Below are 16,596 nucleotides of genomic sequence, written 5' to 3'. Positions count from 1 at the left end.
CAGACGGATGCAAGAATGTGAACAGGATACACTCTGATTCAGAGCTGGCATTAAAAGTGTTCCCATGATGCCCAAAATCGCTCTCCGGGTAATCAGCTCATTAGGTTAATTTAATGTCAAAGTATTAAAGGATTAGTTCACTTCAGAATTAAAATTTCCTTATAATTTACTCTCCCCCACGTCATCCAAGATGTTCATGTCTTTCTTTCTTCAGTGGAAAAGAAATGAAGGTTTTTGAGGAAACCATTCCAGGATTTTCCTCCATATAGTGACTTCAATGGGGTCCAACGGGTTGAAGGTCCAGATGTGAGTTTCAGTGCAGCTTCAAAGTCTCGACACGATCCAGCCGAGGAATAAGAGTCTTATTCCTTATTGGTGCGTTCAAGTCATCTCGTAAAGATCGTATGTACGAGTTGAACGCACATGAACACCTCCACAATGTCATAAATACGAGTGGGAAGCTCGGGATTGTATCTAAGCCCCGATCGTTATAAGTTGTGGCGTGTCAGTGAGAAACATGGTGGAATACCACAATACTGAAAGGTATTTAGGAGTGATATTGTCAGGCTTTTCTATTTACAGCGCAGTAAGCTAATCGCCGGCACAGAATATGACAGCATTATAATATAACAATGTAATATGTAACGATAAAGTTGGCAGTGGCTTCATAAATTAATTAAAAACATAAAAAAACAAAGTACACCTGATGCACATTTCTTTGTTCTTCATTTTCTAGAAGTAGAGTTTAAGAACCTTGCTGTATTTATGTAATTAATTAAGAGAAAGTACACCGCCATATTACTACGAACGTGACTTGAACGCTGCCGTTGTAAACACGACTTCCCACCTTGTACAAACGAACTTCCCAGGAGGACTTGAACGTTGCTCATTTTATAACAAAAAGAAAAAATTATATACTTTTTAACCACAAATGCTCGCACATTACGTGATCACGTTGAAAGGTCACGGTGGAAGTACCGATCTAGTGTTTACAAAGCGAACGTGCAAGTCAAACACCATACTTTTTTTTTTTTAAAGGGTAAAACAACAATGTCGGACGATTTTGAAGTTAGAGGAGAAACTGAGATTTTTCACACTGCTCTACATTTTCCACCTACGTCATGTTACCGCCTCACCTTTCCAATGAGATTACGTAATGTTAAGACCAGCATTTGTGGTTAAAAGTATATATTTTTACATTTTTTGTTATAAAATGTCGGCTGGTTTGTCTAGATAAGACTCTTATTCCTCAGCTGGGATTGTGTCGAGACTTTGAAGCTGCACTGAAACTCACATTTGGACCTTCAACACGTTGGACACCATTGAAGTCACTATATGGAGAACAATCCTGGAATGGTTTCCTCAAAAACCTTCATTTCTTTTCCACTGAAGAGAGAAAGACATGAACATCTTGGATGATGTGGTGGAGAGTAAATGATCAGGAAATTTTAATTCTGAAGTGAACTAATCCTTTGAACTAGATCTAAACAGTGTGTGTTCTTCATGTACCTTCACAGAGTAGGCCAGAGAGATGGTCACGGCAAGCGGAAGGCCTTCGGGAACCGCAACCACCAGAACTGTAACACCAATAATGAAGAACTTGACAAAATACTGAATGTAGACTGGAGTGCACTCCGGCAGCCACGGCCTCTTCTGAAGCACGAAGTTATCGATCGCGAAGTAAAGCACCAGGATGATGACTGTTATGGCAGACATTACCAAACCTGAGGACCAGATCACATTAAACACGGCATTAGAGCTCCACTGCGATGATAAAGCGCCAAACCTGTAGACTCCTAATCCTCCAAACACCCTGAAAACACACAGCACCTGCTTTGCCGATCTGTACAGCCAGCTTCGTCAGTTTTCCTTGCAGAACGGATTTCTCTTTCTTGGAGACGTTGGCCTTCTTCTTCTCCTTGTCATCGGTCTCTCCTCCCTCTGCGCTCTTCAAGGGCTGCATCTCCATCGCAGCGGCGCCATCTTGCTTTTTCACTGTAAAGACCACAGAAAACACACGTCGGTAATGGGCCGTCCCACCTTTGCTCACTACTAGGATTAACGCTGGACCTCGTTGTGAGGGAATCACAAAATAAGAATAAACCAGAGCTTGAACTCTACTGTTGGGTTTTTTATGTTTGTTTTTATATAAATAGTAACTCGTTAACATAATATATGAATGACCGTTATGTGTTACCAGCCAACAAGTGCACTTAAAATTCCAATAGAAGTCAACATTTCAAGAGCACCAGTAATCTTCTTCTATTTTAAGTACAATTACTTTGGTTCGCAACCAAATTCAGCCAACCACCAATTTAAAGGATTAGTTCACCCCAAAATGAAAATTTCCTAATAATTTACTCACCCCAATGCCATCCAAGATATCCATGTCTTTCTTTCCTCAGTGGGAGAGAAATTATGTTTATGAGTTTATGAATTATGTACAAATGGACAGGGAACTACGTCATCACGTTGAAAGGTCACGCCGGCGCCGGCAATACTATTTGAACTACTATTCATATTCATCAGAATGTTATTCATATACTATTCATATTCATATTCACTGAATACTATTACTATATATATATATATATATATAATAGCAAACAATACTATTTGAACTATCCTCCTTCGTACGGTCGCATTGTAAACAGTGGGGCGGTACTTCTGCCGGCGCCGGCGCGACCTTTCAACGTGATGACGTAGTTCCCTGTCCGTTTGTTGATCAGCTCAATCCCAACTATTGAAGGTAAAAAGTCTATAAATTATAATTTTTTCGTGAAAATGACCTATCGTTACGCTAGATAACAACCTCTTCTTCAGCTGTGATCGCGTACAGCCCGTTTAAACACTTCAGACACTTTTGAAACTGCATTGATTTGGACTTAAAAACGATGGTAACCAATGAAGTCCATTGTTAGAAGAAAAATCCAGAAATGTTTTCCTCAAAAAACATAATTTCTCTCCCAATGAGGAAAGAAAAGACATGGATATCTTGGATGGCATTGGGGTGAGTAAATTATTAGGAAATTTTCATTTTGGGGTGAACTAATCCTTTAATGTTATTTTGAATATCTACATTGATCAAAGGAAATGTGAGGAGGGGAATGAATTTTACATTTATCCAGGAACTGGATTAAACCCCAATCCCAGTAACATTACATGGTTGAGAGGCAACTGAAAAACCTTTTCATGGGATCTGATGACACAAGCTGGGTATCAGGTTATATGGGACAAACATCTTAAAGGGACAGTTCACCCAAAAATGAAAGTTCTATCATTACTCAACCTTATTTTGCTTCAAACCTTTATGACTTTCTTTCTTCTGTGAGACAAACATTCTGTCAATAACATTCACAGAACGTCCGTTCAACGTCATCTGGTTTTTAATAATGTTCTCAACACTTGCCTTGCCTAAAGTTTTTTAAATGTTACGACTTGTTTCAGAACATTCCGAGAAACATTCAAAAGTAACATTCCCATAATGTTTGAACTTGGAACAATGATGAGATGGAATGTTCCCTTTCATGTTCACTTGAACCAAGATTAAACTTTTAAAAAAATCAAAGAAAATCAAAAACATTTAAAAATCTGGATGTTTGTGTCTTTTGTATTAAAAACGTGTGAAATGTTCAGGAAATCATCTATCAATCTAGGGTTTGGAGTCAAGAACTGGTTCTTATTCAGAACTGGGTTCATAAAAAATAAATAATAAAATAATAAAAATAAAAAAATAACATAAAAAAATTATATTCAGAGCTGGTTTCCTAAAAAATAAAAATAAAATAATAAAATAAAATAATAAAAATAAAATAATAAAAATTATGTAAAAATGTTATGCACTACTTTGGGATACTTTTATAGCTTTTTGAGGCTTGAACGCCTCATTCATTGTAACTGAATGGAAATGAGCAACCGGCACATTATTCAAAATATCATCTTTTGTGTTCAGCAGAAGAGAGAAAGTCCTTCAGTTTTGAGACGACACAAGGGTGAGTAAATGAAGACGTCGAATGATTCCTTGCTTGTTTTTACTTTTGGGTGAAATTGTCCTTTAAGGCAAAAGACGCAGTTTTCCACTACTTAGTGCATCTTGTGCAAGGTTTGCCACATTTTAAAGCAATATAAACCAGTAATGCCTCCACCACCAATTATATCTTTGTGACACGAAACAAAAGATATGTAGCATCAACTGTCTAAATCCATTGATACAGTGTTCATAATCAGTTACTCGTACTGCATACATTTCATGCATACTGTTTTTAATGCACTAATATGTGCATTATAGAACTGAAAAAACATTAAACCTTTTTGCATATATTCAACTTTAAGACCTGGATGGGATTCCAATACCGAACACACAATGCCTAAGCCAGACTATCCTGTGAACAAAACTTAAACGCAAAGTATGTATTAATACAAGCAGATGCTAGCCAAATACATAGATGAAATATACATTTCTGTTGTCAATATTTGAATACAACTTTCACAATTACTTGAAATGAATCGATATTTTTGTCTGCAAAGGCGTAAGTAACCCCAGAGCAAAACCCATTACACTACAGGTGAAATATACAGTCGATCATTAAAATGATTGTAGAATTGGACGAGGACAGGAACCCTGACACACACATGAGAAGCACAACAAACAGACGAGCTGACATCCGAACCGGTGTGAACGGAGGAATAAAATCATGGTGAGCGCTCAAACCAGCGGTAAAGTGAAAGCAGGTTACCTTTGGTCTGGTTGTTCTCCATATTTCCATCCTGCATTTTACCTAAGATGAAGGCATCCACACACACAGGACAAAAATAACAGAAAGCAGACGATAAAACATTCATCACATGGACATTACAGTGAAATCAAATTAAAAAAGGAAGACAGAGAATGAGTAATTTATCAACATCATTGTGAGTCACATACGTAACACAGAATTGATTTATAATGGAGTTTTGAGGTGTGTTATGGCTTTATATCAGATGCAGCGTAAGCTACCATCCACATATAGGTCTAGATGTTCAATAAATAAAATAGCATGTGTTTTGATGCACTGTGTTGATTATTGAAGTATTATGCAATATGTGTGTTTGTTAGAACAAAACTGGATGTTCTGTTGTGTGTTTTCATGTCATTTTGACAGGAGTGCCATGGAATATCTAATATGTATACATCGCTTTACACTCATTATATCTTGGTTTGTCACTATGATTTGTCATAAAGGAAGAATTGGGAAGTTAGTCGTTCAGAAGATATTCCATGGAGGATAAATGGAAGAGAAACACTCAACACAATGAAGGACACGAGAAACAGCACGACTCTACTGGACATGCGGGAAGAAGAACTGCTACAGAACAGCCATGCAACAGCACAGGAGGATCGGGAAAACCGATTTATCCCATCACACGAATACACGTGCAACTACAGGGGTACTCTAGTGTGGGAATGTTTGTCTGAAACAGGGCCGGAATGTTCAGGAAATAGTCAACAACTGGTTCTTATTCAGAGCTGGTTTCATAAAAACTATTAAAAAAAATTAAATTAAATTAAATTAAATTAAATTAAATTAAATTAAATTAAATTAAATTAAATTAAATTAAATTAAATTAAATTAAATTAAATTAAATTAAATTAAATTAAATTAAAAAATTAAAAATAATAACATACCAAAAGAAAATGAATTTCCTATCCATAGCTTTGAAAAAAAAACCAACTGATTTCATAAAAAAATTACATTTTATTTAATTTAATTTAAATTTAATTTAATTTAATTAACAAATTAACATACCAAAAGCAAATACATTTCCTATCGATTGCTTTGAAAAAGTAATTTGCATTTATTGTATTGCGGAATTTAACTTAACTCAACAAGTTTGAAATATAACCCACAAATGAAGGAGTAACATTAACTTGTATTTTACTAATTGATATGTGTGTGTGTGTTGGAATATTTGCACACATAGATATTGTATGTATCTGTTACTGTAAAAATACTGTAGTTTTTTTTGTACACTACGATTCGAAAGTTTGTGGGCGGGAAAATTCTTTAATATTTCTGAAAGAAGTCTCTTCTGCTCACCAAGGCTGCATTTTTAAAAATCAAAAATACAGTAAAAATAGTGAAATATTATTCCAGTGTAAATCATCTGTTTTCTATGTGAATATATAGTAAAGTGTAATTTATTCCTGTGATCAAAGCTGAATTTTCAGCATCATTACTCCAGTCTTCAGTGTCACATGATCCTTCATAAATCATTCTAATATGGTGATTTGATGCTCAAGAAAAATTTATGATTATTATCAATGTTGAAAATAGTTGTGCTGCTGCAGATTTTTGTGGAAACTGTCATACATTTTTATTTTTCATTCTTTGATGAATAGCAAGTCCAAAAGAACAGCATTTATTTGAAATAGAATCATTTTGTAACATTATGAATATCTTTACTGTCACTTTTGATCAATTTAATGCGTCCTTGCTGAATAAAACTATACATTTCTTTAGAAAAAAGAAACAATGAACAGTATATGTGTGCAACAGTTTAACAATTAAATACTAATGGGATATTGTTGTAGAATCATACATTTAAATTATAATTCGTATCAAATACACTCGTATCATAAATTGTATTCCAACACACCAAAGACACAACAAGTCATGATTTTCTTACTGAAATGTAAATTTACCCACTAAATCTAAATCATGTTTTTAATTTGTGCTGAAGTTCCGGTAATAGTCATGTGGCCTATTTCAACCAATGGGACGATCCACATTGTGTATCTGCTGCTGGCATACGTAACAATAAAGGAACGGAAAGGGTAGAAGAGGGAAGAGAACAATAAAGGAGTCAGCGATCAGAGGGTTCATGCACTGAGAGGACAGGATAGGAAGAGCAATGCCTTGTACAAATACCCACACTTGCGGTCTTTGCTCTCGACCACTCGTCCACTTGCATGACGTATTTCCTCTATTTAGGCGTAAAGACTGCAAGTGTGTGTAGAACTTCTGATTATTCGATGGGACACACTTATAGTCTTGCAAAAAATAGCTTTTACTTATTATATTTGAAATACTTTGCATTTTAAAATAACCTTCTTCATGTCTGTTCAGTAGTCGCTATATATCTAGCAGAAGACACTCATTTAAAATTGTGGTGATAAAAGTGATAAAAACAGTTGCAAATGTTGTACAGAATAGGCTTACACATCCCATACTCATCTTTGCACCAATAAAATGTGCAACACTTTATGATTTTACCACCAAATTATATGCACTAATTCATTTAAATTATAAATAAAATCGCGATTTCAGGGCACATGGGTCCCTGAACATAATGCATGATGGGATACGCTTAGCCTCGAATAAGCTTAGATAGTGTGGGTTTAGTTTGCATTAAGGGCACTTTTAAGCCATGGGACAGTCTTGCGCACGCACTTACTGTCACGTGCACACGCTCTCAAGTGGCCAAGACCACAAGTGTGGGTATTAGGACAAGGCAATAGACAACTGGAGAAGGAGAGGCGGAGCCAGTGAGTGACGGACAGCGAAGGCCTGCTCAACCTACCATTGACTAGGCTGGTATTACCAGGGGCATTTGCGCTTGCCGCACCATCGGTAGCTATAGTCGCGATGGGGTGTGAGGAGGGATGCGAGCAGTCTAGCCGTAATAATGAACAAAAGTAGCATGGTTATCACCATTAGTACTCTCTCAATACACTGCTGTCAACAGAAAGGTGACTTTAAAAGAATGACATCGATGGGAAAAAACACTGCAACATAAGACAGGTTACACATAATATGGCAGACGAAAAGTCGAGGCACAAAACTACACAATGATCAATGGCACAAAACTCTAGAGCTCCAACTGCTATTTACACAACCAATCACGGTAAGAACAGGTGATTCAAAAAATGAACAAATCAACCAAATTAAAAGCATGCGTCAAAATCAAATCCAAGTGCTTCAAATACAACAGTAGGGTGTCAGACTACGAGGCTACAAAACCGTGATCAATCTGATATCATCAATCTATCCGGCCTTGAGGGAATCACCCGTCCATCACAACCTCCCGATCGTCGTCTATGCGGGATCATGGATGAAATGCATTTCTTTGAATACTTAAAAAGAGCTTCTTTTTAAGTGAAAGATCACGGTTGCTAAAGCAGGGTTCGGGAGGGAAGAGCAGGTTTAGTGGGGTAGTAAAAGAGCGTGTCCTCGGGTACAGAGATGTATACTGTACCTGCCAGCTGATGGCCGTCCTCCAGAGCCTGACCTGTGGCAGTTTGCAGAACAACAAACACATAAGCCTTATGCTGACAAACAGCACACGCTACCCAACCAGAAACAGCACTTGAAGAAGCCACTGTGTGCACACGAATAAACGGGGGCACGTTCTACCCAAAAGCAGTGTCTGATTGAGGGAAAAAGAGCGGCACGTTTTGATTAAGTCTTTATTTGCTGACCAGCTTGTGGGTGATTGACAGGGTGCTGCTGGAGTCCAATCGTAACAGCACACGCGATTCGAGATATCAAATCTGTGGAATGAGTTACGCGTCGTACTTTAAAGGGGTCATGAACTGAGAAATAACTGGCATTTAAGAGGTCAACATACATAAAAGTTTCAGATCTAAGAACTTCATTGTTAGTCCAAAATCAGCTTTTATTGAAACCGAGCCCAGAGAACAACTCGTTGTGGAATGTGCCGAAAGACCGCCTCTGCAGATCAACGCAACTTTGGCCCCGCCCACTGGCGAGTTAGTGACATGACGAGCAATACAAGATCACTGACTGGACTAAAAATAATATTACCTTCCAAAGGATCCTAATGTTAGGAATGTGGTTATTTTATTTATTTTCAACAATGTGAATGTCTCAGTTGAGCATTATTTGTTTCTTCACTGTCGATTATTTGGCAAATCAGTCACAATTTCGGCGCAGGCTTCGCAAAAAGACTTTCATGGACTCGACAGTAATGCATGTAGCATTAGCATCATGGAGTCCATGAAATCGTGACTGATTTGCCAAAGAATCGACAGTGAACAAATAAATAATGCTGAACTGAGACATTCACAGTAACCGTGTTCACTCTAATGCCTGATCTGTGGCCAGTGATTTCTGATATGTAATGATTCATGTACAGTCAGATGTTCTTTGTCTATGTGCCAGTAAATCAAACCAGTGAGTGACTTAATGGTCAACTTCACATTGATTCTCTTAGCAGGATGAAAATAATCTGTGATTTAAAATGTGATTAAATTATATACAGAAAGTGATCAGAGAACGCTCCCTTTGCAATCACTGCTGAGCTGTCAATCAAACACCGCAAGTTTATCAGAACACCGCAAGTTTTTCCACTGAAGTCTCACAGCCAATCACATCAGTGGGCGTTTCCACTGAAGTCTCACAGCCAAACACAGCAGTGGGCGTTTCCACTTAAGTCTCATAGCCAATCACAGCAGTGGGCGTTTCCACTGAAGTCTCACAGCCAATCACATCAGTGGGCATTTCCACTGAAGTCTCACACCCAATCACATCAGTGGGCGTTTCCACTGAAGTCTCACAGCCAATCACAGCAGTGGGAGTTTCCACTGAAGTCTCACAGCCAATCACAGCAGTGGGCATTTCCACTGAAGTCTCATAGCCAATCACAGCAGTGGGCGTTTCCACTGAAGTATTACAGCCAATCACAGCAGTGGCCGTTTCCACTGAAGTCTCATAGCCAATCACAGCAGTGGGCGTTTCCACTGAAGTCTCACAGCCAATCACAGCAGTGGGCGTTTCCACTGAAGTCTCACACCCAATCACATCAGTGGGCGTTTCCACTGAAGTCTCACAGCCAATCACATCAGTGGGCGTTTCCACTGAAGTCTCACAGCCAATCACAGCAGTGGGCGTTTCCACTGAAGTCTCAGAGCAGACACGCCCCTTCAAACAGAGCGTTCAAATCAGGGTAGCAAAAATGCCTTTTATTTCTAACTTATGACAATTTTTTATGTGAAAGACAGGAAACATTATAAAATAAAATAAAATAAAATAAGGCAGTTCATGACCCCTTTAATACTTTGGGTTAAAGGTTTGTTCAAACCATGAAATACAAGCAATAGTAAATACACGACTGGGCAGAAGTTTGGAAAAAAATCATAATTATTCCAAACTATTCTGACAGTTTTGCTAAAACAGGGTGAGTTTTATCAATTATAAACTGTGTTTTCACTTTTAGTATGCTTTATAATGTTCTTTTCCCCCAGTGTCCTGTTTTTTTTTTTAGGTTTACAAAGATCTGCTGATATAAGAAAAAGGTTTATGCGATAATAACAACATTAACTGGCAGGAATGGATGTTGATCCCCGTACAGAAGTGTTGGTGTAATGCAGCTCTGCTGAAGTTCTGTCAGGCTGAGCTTTAGTTACGCACCTTTCTTCTCTTTTTTCTCCTCCTCCTCTCCACCAGCACCGAGCAAAGTGAAGATGATCCCGGTCTGAGAGTTCACCCCGACAGCCATGACCACCATCCGACCCGAGCCCTCCATCACATGCGTGCCTGGGGATTCAGTTAACGGCAGAGTAAGTCATGGAGAAACTGTAAGTAATAGCAGGCCTGACGCTCTCACCTCAGCACAACTGACACAATGTGTGATCTCATAGATGACTGCTGTCTGACAACACCAATCCCTCACACACACACACACACACACACACACACACACACACACACACACACACACACACACACACACACACACACACCTGACTGTAGAAGTGAGAACTGACTCATTCATCAAAGCTAATTGATAGAGTTTATGCTCTCAAATGTACCACCACTCTCAAACACCGAACAGACAACCGCGTCCTTTTCAATATAAAGTTGTAGAATCAAAGTACATTAAAAGAGTGCATGACAATAAATAATGTGGTTGGCACTGAATAGCATAACTAATAAATATGTTTAAATTATTAGCGGTAACACTTTACAACAAGGTCGCATCGCATTTGTTAACATTAGTTAGTTAGTTAATGCATTACATAAACGAAGCAATGGATTTTGTACAGCAGTTTAAAAAGTAGATTTGATAATTGTATGTTCATGTTAAATCACAGTGCATTAACTTATGTTAACAGATACAACTTTTGATTAGTAAAATTATGATCTGTTGAAATTAACTTTAAAAAAGAGTATTAAATACTGTAGAATTATTGGTTATTTTTAGTTCATGATAACTAATTTAGTTAACACATTTTAACAAATGAAACCTTAACATGAAGCTAGTTTCTAATTCAAACACATCAAATAACAGATTTCCATCCGTCCAATCTTAACCTGCGTCATACAAACATAATCATGCAATGTTTTCATTCAGACCTAATCTGTTGGATTGATATTCAGTTCACTATTTTGTTAATTAATTACCCAAAAATATAATTCTGAACTGTGGCCCACATTTTGCACAAAACATTGTTACCACATAAATTAAATATTAAATTAGAAAAAGAAACATTCCTCAAAATAATGACATAAAAAGTAGTGCCATTTTTGGGTACTTTCTACAGCATGATGGGAAAATAAGTAAATAATATAACATTAAACACTTTCTAAATGTTAAGCACCTCCTTTCAATGACTACTTGTTATTTATTTATTTTAAATAATTAAGCCTATTTGTGGGAAGTGCCACTTATATTTTTTGCCTGTGTCGATCGATTTGACTATTTCTGATCAGTAAAAAAAAACAAGTTGATATTTAACTTCAATACTTACTATGTGTAAAAGAGCACAACAAAGCGAACACTGTGAAAGTAAAATACAGTAGTAAAGAGGGATTCACCAGAGAGAAGCATGGGGTCTTTATCTGCAGCTTTGCGCACGTGGTCGGATTCTCCCGTCAGAGAACTCTCATCGATCTTCAGATCGTTGCCTTGTATCAACACCCCGTCCGCTGGGAGCAGGTCACCTGAACACAGGAAGGGCTGGCTATTTAACATGTACATTTTGTAGAATTAATCAAATAAATAAAAATAAGCGCTATCCATACAGGAACACATAATGAAACTTGATACATCAGAAAAGAACAGCATCTTAAAGGATTAGTTCACTTCAGAATTAAAATGTCCTTATAATTTTCTCTCCCAAACGTCATCTGAGATGTTCATGTCTTTCTTTCTTCAGTCGAAAAGAAATGAAGGTTTTTGAGGAAAACATTCCAGGATTTTTCTCCATATAGTGACTTCAATGGGGTCCAACGGGTTGAAGGTCCAAATGTGAGGATAGATTGTGAATTATTTATTTTTTAAAATAAACATTTATATACTTTTTAACCACAAATGCTCGTCTTGCACTAGCACTGATGCGCCACACATTGTGTAATCAGGTTGAAAGGTCAAGCGTGACGTAGGCAGAAGAACAGACCTAATGTTTACAAAGCAAATGTGCAAAGAATAAGTCAAACGCCATTTACAAAAAATAAATAAATAAAAGGTGAAACAACGATGTCGGACAATTTTGAATTTGAATTTTTCACCCTACCCTAAATTTTTAACAGGAACATGCATGACCTTTCAACCTGATTACGCAATGTGTGGCGCATCACAGCTAATGCAAGATGAGCATTTGTGGTTAAAAGTATATAAATGTTTATTTTGTTCTAAAATGTCCGCTGGTTTGTCTAGATGAGACTCTTATACCTCGGCTGGATCGTGTCGAGACTTTGAAGCTGCACTGAAACTCACATCTGGACCTTCAACCCGTTGGACCCCATTGAAGACACTATATGGAGAACAATCCTGGAATGTTTTCCTAAAAAACCTTCATTTCTTTTCCACTGAAGAAAGAAAGACATGAACATCTTGCATTACGTGGGGGAGAGTACATTATCAGGCAATTTAAATTCTGAAGTGAACTAATCCTTTAAAAGTTCAGCACTCATTATGGTGTAAAAAAAAACATGATATTCAAAGTAACTTATAGCAAGTCTTCAGCTTAACTTGATAAATCCAACGGTCAAGAGCACAACGGGGATAAAACTGTTTCTGAACACAGGCAGCCACTCAGCAATGGAGCATATTTCAGAATCTAATCTCCAAAAGCTCTTCTTAGTGCCTTTGTGTTCCTTCCAACAATTCCTTCAGTTTCTCCAAACAACAAGTCTGGATCAATATCGCTGTCTCCAAAGAATTCCAAAGTTGATCCTCTAAGATGGCACATGTCAAGCATTTCACAGCAGAATATCTCTCCAATTGCTATGAGTTTACAGCCCTAACTAAGTCAAAATCAAAATGACAAGAATAGCAGTGTGTTGTGCAACAATAGGCAACACTATATTGTAGGTGTTCCCCAGGGTTCGGTATTGGGCCCTTCTGTTGTTTTATATATCAAAAAATGTGTTTTCGTTCAGAGATAATTTTGCTTTCATTTTCCATCTTTGCAATGCATCATATCATCTCCCACACATATTCAAAAATAACGGTAAGCTACTGCTAACCACCGCTGTACTAGTCGAGGAGATGGAGCCCCTTTTCCAGCTTGCCAAACGCTCTCACCCACAGGATCCCTCCATCACTGTCAACTCATGCATTATCTGCCTCCCACTCATTCAGGAGATCCGGAATAACATCCAGAACCCCTCCAACACCGCAGAACCAGCACAGCATCTGTCTGATAACATCTCAGAGAATAAAGTGGTGATCAGCTTGACCAACTCTCATAATCAAACTGTAAATTAATGACACAGATCAGTCTTGCTTCATTGCACAGCAATGCTGTCCGGTCATGCTTTAAAGCTCTCTAGATAACGCTCCACTTCATTAATAGATTTCAGATTATATATGGGTGAACCTTCAATTACAAATCTTGAATTTCATCTTTGTTAATACATTTATACATTGACACACGTCCATGGATTTATTTTAATCGAGATTTAAGGATATGAATGCGTATATTGTAGATTAACTTTACCTTTATGTCTTCAATCATTCATTTTAAATGGTTCTATAGTGTGAAATATTAATTGTAGTACATATATCCCATGTACTGTTGTCTCTTAATTAATACGTGTTCATAAAAGTGGCATGAATGATAATGATTAGATGGAGTTTAGCATGTCACACTGTGGGAAATGTCAAGTTCTCAAAAATATTAAATGTCTTATTATTTATTACTTATTATTACATTATAAACTGTAAGAAAAAAGAAAAAAAACATTAATTTGTCCACAATCACTGTGTTAAGAACCACACACTCAAAGCAACCGAACGTAACACAGTGTTTTGCAAATGATTTGGAATTTGTAAATAGTTGTTATGTCCGGTTGCTTTGAGTGTGTGGTACATATCAACTATTTACAAATTACAAATCATCTGCGATATAAAAAAGTGCAAAATAAAATCCCTCTGATTGTAACACTTTAATACATGTATTATATTGGGGAAATTAAATAGTCTGAATAACAGGTCCAAATTTAACCTTTGAACTCAATTAGAGCGACACAATAAAATTAAAAATCAAAGATGCCCCTAATATGTCTTTATAATCTAGAATCAATCTTTTATTTTTCTTTAAAATCCCCCTAGAAGACAGAAAAGTTCCTCTAATTGAAGAATCATGCATATATTACTCTGTTACTTCAATCATGACATCTCAGTCTCGATGAGTTTTATCATGTTCATTGATATGACAACGTTACTGGGTCTCGGCTCAAACATTTAAAGACATAAACAGTGATGAAAGCCGAAATATTAAATGCCATGGATGAATATTTATTGAGTAATCCACTATTTTGTAGAGGGGGGTCAAAATGACAATTGTCACCTGAGATTTGGAGTCAAATTACAGGAGCGTAAGAATAACTTTAGAAAGATGGCAGCATCATTATATTATTTGTACACACAGATAGGAAGGTCTGTTAGTAAATTCTGTTGACTTTAGCAATACTTGTAGGATTATATACCAATGGCGACATTACTTAACATGCCTGTTACTCGAAAAAGTAATAAACATATCTCACTATGTTTTAGTTCTTAAAATGTTCTTTTGGTCTCTTCATTTTAAGCCTCTCTATGGTTAAACCCCAGAGATACAGGGATCTCAGTGCGGCTCCATGAGTAAATTGTTAAATTGCACACATTTGCAGTGATCGAAATCCAAATGTGGGTCACTTATCAAAGTGTACTAAAGTAAACAGATTTAACATATAGACCTAACAATCTCTGTGTAAAAATAAAATAGTCATTTTTATGCTCCTGTAATTTGGCTCCAAATCTCAGGTGAAAATTATAATTTTGACCCCCATGTACAAAATAGTGAATTACTTTGGTGAATTAGTGAATAAAGAATTTAGTGAATAGTGAATTATTTCTCCTTGCCATTTAATATTTGGGCTTCCATCACTATTAATGTATGTCGGGCGGACCATCTTACAACAGATACTGAATCTGACTATTTAAATGTTGAGCAAGCAATCTCATTGGCTGGCCAATTGGCCAATCAGCTTGTGGCATGTAGTAAATAATGTGATTGCTAACAGACTGCATGTAAAGGCCTTATCAGAGACCTGTTATAAATACAAGAGGGACACATACCATACTTGATTTGTGCGATATCTCCAACGACGATATCTGACACGGGGAGCTGTATGACCTGTCCTCCTCGCACCACCTGGAACTTCTGCTCCTGCTCGATGCGGCTCTGTAAACCCCTGAACTGCTTCTCTTTGCTCCAGTCGTTGAAGGCCGTGACCAGAACCACACACACCACTGAGAGTAAGATCGCAGCTCCCTCGATCCAGCCGGCCTCGGCCTCCCCTTCGTCCTCGGCTCCGGCGGCCGCTGTCCCGCACGCTGGAGAGAGAGAGAGCAAGAGCAGCGCTGTCAATCATCTCGCAAAACTCTGTGTTTTAGATTAGACATAGCCTTGTGTATTTTTTATTTTATTTTTATATTCATTGTTCATGTATTTTATTGTTTGTAAGGTGGTCTTGAAAGGAGCCCATAAATAAAATGAATTATTACTATTATTAACATTTAAACACGCTGCTGAAAACACACTGTATAAATCCAACTGGTTTTAGTTTTTTTGGAGAGTGTCACTTCTCACGCCACTTCTTGCAAACTTTATTTTAAAAAAACAGCCTTTAGCTCTTTCTTTTATAATTCTTATTCATTCTTTTCTTATAAGCTCATATTAATTGTGAATACATGGAATGTTTTCAATATTTTTGTAATTTATTATTCAGACCACAGGACCGTTTCAACTGAACTAGTGAAGAGTGAAGAGTGAAGAGTGAAAAGATTAAAAGAAAAGGTGAGCATTTGCAGCTCTTATTAAACAATCATGTCCGTTTGAATCCATTAATATCTCCATTGAAAACAGAGTTCATGGACCTAAATGAGTCGTCTGAAATACAATATCTACTTTTCTATGAGAGCGTAAAGATATTCTCCTCATCAGTGTGTTTATTTGTTCATTCATTAGTTTGGTCCGCCACAGTATTCTGAGTTGTGTCATTAGTATTTAAAATGCACACAGATATCCACATAAACTAATGAATGCTAAACCCAGAATATCAGATTCATGAAAAATCTGTCCAACCTGTATGAATTTTTGTCTCTCTT

The 16,596-nt window shown here is 37.2% G+C and overlaps 1 protein-coding gene across 12 annotated transcripts in view; it reads right to left on the bottom strand.

Annotated features, from left to right (window-relative positions):
- atp2b2 (ATPase plasma membrane Ca2+ transporting 2) overlaps positions 1 to 16,596 on the bottom strand; it is a 186,452-nt gene that overhangs the window by 49,562 nt on the left and 120,294 nt on the right. For 8 of the 12 annotated variants that reach the window (XR_014202070.1, XM_082156376.1, XM_082156375.1 and 5 more), the window contains exons 4-11: positions 15,565 to 15,822; positions 11,817 to 11,942; positions 10,410 to 10,535; positions 8,236 to 8,268; positions 7,561 to 7,653; positions 4,737 to 4,778; positions 1,831 to 1,995; positions 1,510 to 1,724 (exon numbers count right to left, since the gene is read on the bottom strand). Coding sequence is in view for 11 of the 12 variants with exons in the window: in XM_082156376.1 (XP_082012502.1) it covers positions 1,510 to 1,724; positions 1,831 to 1,995; positions 4,737 to 4,778; positions 7,561 to 7,653; positions 8,236 to 8,268; positions 10,410 to 10,535; positions 11,817 to 11,942; positions 15,565 to 15,822 (1,058 nt within the window). In the remaining variant the exon portion in view is untranslated. The remainder of the gene's footprint in view (positions 1 to 1,509; positions 1,725 to 1,830; positions 1,996 to 4,736; positions 4,779 to 7,560; positions 7,654 to 8,235; positions 8,269 to 10,409; positions 10,536 to 11,816; positions 11,943 to 15,564; positions 15,823 to 16,596) is intronic. The other 4 variants (XM_082156381.1, XM_082156374.1, XM_082156378.1 and 1 more) reach the window with 3 other exon arrangements.

This window comes from Leuciscus leuciscus (genome assembly GCF_965113295.1).
Source record: "Leuciscus leuciscus genome assembly, chromosome: 23".
NCBI lineage: Eukaryota > Metazoa > Chordata > Actinopteri > Cypriniformes > Leuciscidae > Leuciscus > Leuciscus leuciscus.
Note: the sequence above shows the minus strand (reverse complement) of the source record. Positions and strands in the feature narration are given on the sequence as shown.